Source organism: Magnolia sinica, chromosome 16 (assembly GCF_029962835.1).
Source record: "Magnolia sinica isolate HGM2019 chromosome 16, MsV1, whole genome shotgun sequence".
NCBI classification, from domain to species: domain Eukaryota; kingdom Viridiplantae; phylum Streptophyta; class Magnoliopsida; order Magnoliales; family Magnoliaceae; genus Magnolia; species Magnolia sinica.
In genome coordinates, this window is record NC_080588.1 from 69,978,364 (window position 1) to 69,985,858 (window position 7,495).

The 7,495-nt window shown below is 39.2% G+C and overlaps 1 protein-coding gene across 4 annotated transcripts; it reads left to right on the forward strand.

The window, feature by feature from the left end:
- Positions 1-650: 650 nt before the first annotated feature.
- Positions 651-7,217, forward strand: LOC131229398 (uncharacterized membrane protein At3g27390-like). 4 transcript variants are annotated; one of them, XM_058225345.1, is made up of 11 exons: positions 651-755; positions 1,036-1,154; positions 1,229-1,337; positions 1,448-1,640; positions 2,222-2,352; positions 3,538-3,826; positions 3,976-4,082; positions 4,578-4,707; positions 4,788-4,980; positions 5,903-6,146; positions 6,920-7,217. In XM_058225345.1, the coding sequence occupies exons 2-11, from the start codon at positions 1,061-1,063 to the stop codon at positions 7,059-7,061; spliced, it is 1,632 nt and encodes a 543-aa protein (XP_058081328.1). In that variant the 5' UTR covers positions 651-755; positions 1,036-1,060; the 3' UTR covers positions 7,062-7,217. The 4 variants fall into 4 exon arrangements, with proteins under 4 accessions (XP_058081328.1, XP_058081329.1, XP_058081327.1 ...); XM_058225346.1 differs by having other exon boundaries at positions 667-765; positions 1,038-1,154; XM_058225344.1 differs by having other exon boundaries at positions 671-800; positions 1,038-1,154.
- The last annotated feature ends 278 nt before the right edge of the window (positions 7,218-7,495 follow it).

A 7,495-nucleotide genomic window follows, 5' to 3' on the forward strand; every position in this document is an offset into this window, starting at 1 on the left:
CCGTTGAAGCATTCTTATGGCCATGAAATTTTTATATCAGATATATTTTTGGTGTTTTCACTTCATCCCATTGGAAATGACCTTATAAACGGTTTGGATAGCATATAAACATCAAGGTGGAGCCCAGGAAGGTTTCAACGGTAGGAATTTCTTTCCCCAATTTCCCCTCCCACTTGAGTTCTTTTTCCAACTAATTTTTGGTCGTAAGTCCTTAAATGAACTCGCAAAATGGATGGACGGAATGGATTTCTCACATAAATTTCATTGGGCCCCACCCAGGATCCTTTCGCGAAATCCGCGTCCTCCTACACATATGCCACGTGGATGCAGACGATGTGGATGCACGAAAATGTGGCGTCCATAGACAGAGGATAAAGCAAAGCACCGCATTTTCAAATATCATATTCCCTCGAATCCTAAAAAATAAACAGCCAAACAGACCATTGTCTGTAAAGAGAATTGCATTGCCATCGCCACTCAAAAGCTATAATCGGTCATGATATACTTCTTATTTTCTAATGTTGCGTAGAAGCAATGCAACAGTCACAAAAGTGCTTTAAAAATATGGAAAAAAATAAAAATAAAATCATTATCGAATCTGCTTCTGGTCTGTGCTTTATATATATATATATATATATATATATATATATATATATATATATATATATATATCCGTTATTGTGAGTTCTGTTACTGAAATCCTGACTGAAATTTCGTCGAAGATCCGAAAACCGGAAGTTCCTAGGATCGAAATGAGATGAATTTGTATGATTTCTCATCAAAATCAGTTCTGCTTTAATGTAATTTTCTTTTCTCATTGAAATTTAAAGTTTTTGCGATTTGGGTTTTGTGGGTTTTCGTTGTTTAATCAGAAAAATCAGTTCTTGGGAATTTTTGTACTGTTCTGATTGTAATTGCATTGAAATTCGGAGAAATAGGAACCTTGCATTTCTGACATTTTGGGTATTATGGTTTTTTTTTTTTTGGTTATTCATGAAAATGATTTTTGAGATTCTTTTTTATTGTAATTTTTTCAGTGAATTGCATTGAAGATCTGAAAATGGAAGTTCCCGGAGGATTTGTCTCTCATCTATGGAATTTGCTGGCATTTTTTCCTTTTTTCTTGCTTCTACTAATTCTCGGAATTGTCAAAGGTATTTGCCTTACTCTTTCAATTTTCATTTCTTTTTCGATTTTTCTTAATATGATCTGAACGGTTCGTTTGCAGCGGCTGCAATCGGACCTGTTGTTTTCCTTGTGGTGGCGTTTGGAAACTCAGCGGTGATTATTGGGTTGTGGCCATGCCATGTCGTTTGGACATACTACTGCATTGCAAAGTAATAATTTCATATAAGTTTGGATTAATTTTTTTTATTTTTATTTTTTCAAATTTGTTTGGTCTTTTTGGATTGGGAAAATGGTAATGCGGTTTTTTGAATTTGGACAGAACGAAGAAGTTCGGCGTAATGCTGAAGGGTCTTTTGTTCCTGACCTTATTGATTCCATTGCTGTTATGGCTGGTAATGGCGATAATTGGGAGCTTTTTAACTGGCCTTGGGTATGGATTTTTTTCACCTTTGATGGCGACGTTTGAGGCCGTTCTCGAAGGTGTCCCGAATAAGCTTGTCAGATGCTTTGTGGTACATATTTTCATATGGTTTGGTGATGTTTGGCTTTCTGTAATTCAGTTTCTGTCTCTCTCTTATAGTATGGTTTTTGGGTGAATGTACACTAACTTGGTAGGTGACTGCATCTTCATTCTATTCAGTATTTCAGGCTGGCGCGGGGTCCACATATTATGGATCCGTAGCGTTCATCTGGTTGGCTCACTATGGATGGGAGATGCTGCATGCAACTATCCCATTGGGTGGTCCTAGCCATCTGATGTTTGGCTCGCATTGGACGGTTAAAAAGTAAATATAACCCATGTTTAAAATGCAACCGGAAGAAGCCCGTTGCCCATATGTGATGCTGGTGGGGCCACTAGAACTTAACTGATTCATATTGCTGCTATTTTTGAATTCGGGATTTTTTTTTTGTCACCCATCCAGAGCTGACCCACCAGATAAATGCTTTGAATCACTGAATGATGGCCGACCTCTATAAAGTACTGACCTGATTGGGAATTCAGTTGGGCTAAGCATTGTATTACAATGTCTGTGCTTTTACATTGCAGTTTTATACTGCTGAGAGAATGATTGATTTTGCAATTAATGTATAGGATGGTACCTGGAGCTCCATTTTGAGAGGTTGTACTCTCGTGCGCGACTTTGCAGATGTTTGTTTCCACTCCTACTTCTCTGTGATGGATGGTCTGCTCGAGTCGAAAGGCGACGTGTCTTTAGAAATCAAGTAATGTTTGTCAGACACATAGTTTAATTCAATTTCCAGTTGTGCCAAGCACATGTAGAAATTAAGTGTTTGTTTGTGTTTGCTTGGTTTTGGATTTAGAAGAAAATAGAGTTGAGGGGGTAACTTGGTTTCTTTACCAATCTGAGAATCTTGAGTAAACACATTAAGAAATTTGATTAGGACTTGAAGAACTCGATCGAATTCTTGTAAAAATAGGAAATTCAGATTAAACAAGTCTATTAAACTCCAAATGCTTGATGAAGTACTCAACTGTGTTTGGAGTTTACTTGGACTTGCATGCTGGTTGAGCCCGAGTAGAGTTTTAAGCTTTTAACCTTTAGAAAATCTTTCAAGTTAAAATGGATTTTAAGTTTTTCAACGACTTCTTTAATGAATCACTTAGGATTTGAATAAATCCATAGTGTTTGCTTGATCTTTTCAAGTATTTAGGTAAAGGGTTATGGTCTTTTCAAGTATTTGGGTTTGATTTATAAGTATCTTTGGTGGAGTATAGGCTTCAATACCACATATATACTTCTAGATGTTTCTTCAATTGGCTGGGCCTACATGTTCGCATGAAGGCTGCGTCATGTCTCAGTTACAGCTCGAATGTGGCAATGCATCTGTTCGTTACTTGTCAAGTTTTGAAGTCCAACCTTTGGGAAGGTCGAGAACTGTGGACAAGAATACAAATTCCCCTGATGTGACAGTTTCTTCTTTTTGAGAGACCAAAAGAAGGGGGAAATCGATTTCATTCATATCTTTTCCTCAGAAGATGAGTAAAACCATTACTCCAAAAGCCTGTTAAATGTAGATTTCCATGGTTACAAGCGGCAAGTCTTGCTATTTGACCATTGACTTTTTAATATTTCCATGGAAAACAAAACTCAGAACCAAACATTGGAATTGTTTTATTCCACGTACAGTTCTCCATTTGTTGAGGATTCGATGGGGGTTTTACGTGTAGATATTTTGGATTCTCTATCCAAACAGGCTGCATTTTTTTCTTTCTCTGGTTTCCATTTCGTTCAGATTTATTTTTGTAGTATTTTGAGATTTTTCTTGCTGTTACTTTATGCAGACCCAATCTAGAAGCTTGCCTTATGATCTTAAACATAGGCTGAGAATTGCTGAAGTGGGTTTTGTCTTCTGAATCACAGGTTTCATCCACCTTTTCTTTTGTAGGCTTTCTCAGATACCTGGATGTGCATTGGCAGCAGCTTTAGGAGTGTTGATTGATGTTCCTGTTATTACCATCCTAGTAATTTATAAAGCTCCTATCATGCTATACAAAGGATGGCAGCAGTTGTTCCATGACCTTATCGGAAGGGAGGGGCCTTTTCTAGAAATTGTCTGCGTTCCATTTGCCGGGCTTTTGATTCTGTTGTGGCCAATGGTTGTTGCCTTAGCTGTTTTAGCTGGTTTTTGTTCAAGTTTTTTCTTGGGATGCTATGCTGCAGCTGTTGCATATCAGGTACAATACTACAATAGGAACTAGAGAAATCAGCTCTGTAAATACTTATTTCTCATAGTATCGAGTACCTCCTTTTCAATGATCCAGTGCTTGAAATCAACTCCGTAAATACTCTTTTCTCATTTCTTGTTCACTGTTTTACCTGTTAGGAAAATTCAACAAAGAGAGGGTTGCTCTATATTGTTTCCATCATTTCCATGTTTGATGAATACACAAATGATTTTCTCTCCATGCGTGAAGGATCCTGCTTTCCAAGGTATAGATGTATAGTGGATCAGATCGAGTTTGCTTGTTTATCATGATTAGTTTGAGTACCATTTCAATTTTCAATTGACTTGCAGCTCCCATGTGTGAGTGATCCAAGCCGTTCATCAGTCAGGCTCCACCACAAGGATGCCCTGACCCAAAATCAGGCCGGTCCGCTCATTAAATGGGCTGATAGTTTAAAAATATTGAATAATTGTTCATAATTGACGTTTCTGAGGCCCATTAGACGACCGGGTGAACCTCAATATTTGGATCGGGGCATCTATGCTGTAGGGGACACCTGATGAGATGCTTAGATGTATCACATGTGTGCCATGTTGTTATGTCTAGATTCCCTTATTTCTCTTCCATAAGATACAGATTTCTAATTTTTCTTCCTTAAACTTTCCCTGCATTTCTGCTTATTTACATCCATCCATGTTACAAATGATTGCATGGCCGCTTAATCTATGGTTTCATTGCATATACTCATGTGGATGTACAGACCCAAGTACCGCAGTACAGCACCCACTTCATCATCATTTCGTCTAAAGCGAACTGAGTCCAATCATGTGAAGCAACCACCAATGAGGACACCTTCCATGAAGAGAATGCAGGAGCTGAAAGCAGTTACGGTAAGAATACAGTAGAGTGCGGTTGATTCATTTTCATGTCCTATCTGTATATGGGCTAATTAGTAGTGGGCATGCATCAGGTATGGCAGAACTTCTTCAAGGGATGTGAATACTTTGGAAAAGAGCTTATTGGGGTTGGTGCTATTGGGATAACGGATTTGGAAGAATGGCAACATTCAAAGAACAAGATTGTGAATATTGGACTTCCTGCTTATACATTCCTGCAGTGTTTTCTCCGCTCTATCAAGAGCGGTTCCACTGGCTTTCTTATGCGTATGAACAGAAGCTTCATTTCTCATGCTACATGTTTAGTATTATACAAAATCCTTTAGGACTACCTAGAATGCAGGTGGATCAATGCATCCGCCAATGCGCAAAATGTGAATTTGATGATAATGGTCCACCCTTCCTGTTATCATGGCATTCTCATCTTAGGGAAGATTTTGTGGACAGAGGGGGCATCTAATGCATCCATCCGTCCCATTTTGCCTAATGCAGCAAGAGAACAGATTGCCTACAGGCAATGGTACCACAACTTCTGGTACAGTGGTGTCGTACCATCTTTTGCCCGAACATGCCATTTATGTAGGAAATCAGAACTGTGAAAACGGTAGGGCCCTGCAATGATCACTAGATGGGTCAAACATGTATGTTGTGTCAGACCATCTGTTGTCCATTGATTCCAATGGTTTGGACCATCTGATGAGCTGATGCACCTGATTTCTGTGCTAGGTGATCTTCATGGAGGGGCCTACTGTTTTCATTGTACTGATGTCCTACAGAAGTGACATGTTGGTGGGAAATTTGGTAAGGTACCCCAAGTTGTGGTACCTTGTAGGTGATCAGTTCTCATGCACTAATGACTCGGCGTCCACAAAATATGGACAGGGGAGGCTTATTTTATTCTAATGTCGTTAAGGGGTGCATCCAAACAGGTCCCAATCCACCAAGTTGCTTGACTAGGAAGACTTATTAATTTCATGATTGATGGTCAAGGACCCATCTGACCCTGGTCACATTGGTGGTATGAGGAAGTTGGGAATGGGCCCCACATTGGTAGGTCTAGTTTCCTTAGTTTTGTGTTTTGTCTAATATCAATTCAAACTAGAATTTTGTATAGTTTGTTTGCTGATGCAAATGTATGGATGTTTGGCCCATGTTCATCATTGTTAATATCAATTTTTCATGCCGTCAGGTGATAATACTGAACTGACAAATGTTAATCGGCCTGAGGGAAGGGTTTTCGACTGGTTGTTTGAGCCCATGTCTGTCATGAAAGAGCAGATTAAAGCTGCTAATCTACAGCTGACAGAAGAAGCATATCTAGACAAATTGACTCTTTATTGTGGCGATGAAGACAGAATAGAAGCTTGGATAAATGGTGGGATTCCTCCCCAATATGAAATTAGAAGAGCCCAATTGAAGGGTATTAGTAGAAGGTACTGTAAATGGATCTTCTTAATTCCTTGCATTTTTACAAAGCAAGACATTTTTCCCAGTATGGAAACATTTTGATGCACCTAGTTTCATTTGGACTCTTTCACATCCAATCATGGATGGGTGGACAAGATCCAATCTAGCAGAGAGGTCCAATCATGTATATTTACAACTGCAGATTGCTGTAACTTGTGCATAATATTGGATGAGGAGTAAACTGGGCCAATAGACGGTCCAGATAGGTGATGTGGATACCAACGAGCCCGAATGCAAGTAGGTGCATGGAAAGGTTTCCATACACTGAGCTCACTAGATCATGTCTCTTTCTTGGTTGTTTGGCACCTGAGAAAAATACCCATCTGGAATGGAATCTAGGAGGGTTTAGAAACAGTTTCCAGTTGGAAACTGATTCCAGCTTTTGTGGTGCATTCCAGCTTGCAAACTCCATGGAAATGGATTCCTCCCCAACTGTCACTTTTTTATTTTTATTTTATTTATAAATAGTAGAATTCTTGTCAATTCTTTCCATGTGCCCAAACACCGATTATGGATTCCACAGAATTACATTCCTAGTACCCAAACACAACAAACAGAATCTCTTTCTCAGGTATTTCATTTCCATGAAACTAATTCTTTAGGCCCTTTTAAATTCCAGGGAGCCAAACAAACCCTTTGGGAATGCAAGAAATCATGGCACATGATTGTATCTTGAAGTTTTGACTGCCATTCCTATGGACTTAGACATCCTTTTTTTAAACTTGGATGTTTAAAGCAGGTTGCAAGGCTTTTCTCTGACACTCTCGTGGCTGCCGACCTTCCGGCGCCGGTTCCACGAAGTGGTAAAAGCATTGCTGCAGGAAGCCCAGAAGCCATCAGAGGAGAATGGGAATGTTGATGGGATAGAATCAGCTGTATAGTCATTGTTCATCGACGGTACACTGTATTTTGTGTTTTGATTTGTTGATTTGATTCACTGTGCAATTACTACATGTTTCTGGCTATTTCAAAATCGGTAATGTATATTTACTCCAATATTGAGTGTAGAAGTACCAAATCATACTATATCCATGTCATACCTGGATGTCACTGATCTTTGTTATTGTGGGCAGGTAGGTTGTGTAGGGGCAAGATGAGGGATACAAATGGATCGAGCCAAGTTGGATAGGGGAGTTCCAGACCTGACCTATTTAATTGTTGGGTTGGAATGTGGACCTAGTGAATTAGTATATGGGTTGGGTCTGAATCAGGTTCAAGTTCAGATAAGTTGGGTTATTTCAAGTCTGGGTCAGGTCTAAGGTAAAAGATCCAGGTTTGATCCATTTATCTATGGGCCCGTTTGGGACACGTCTAA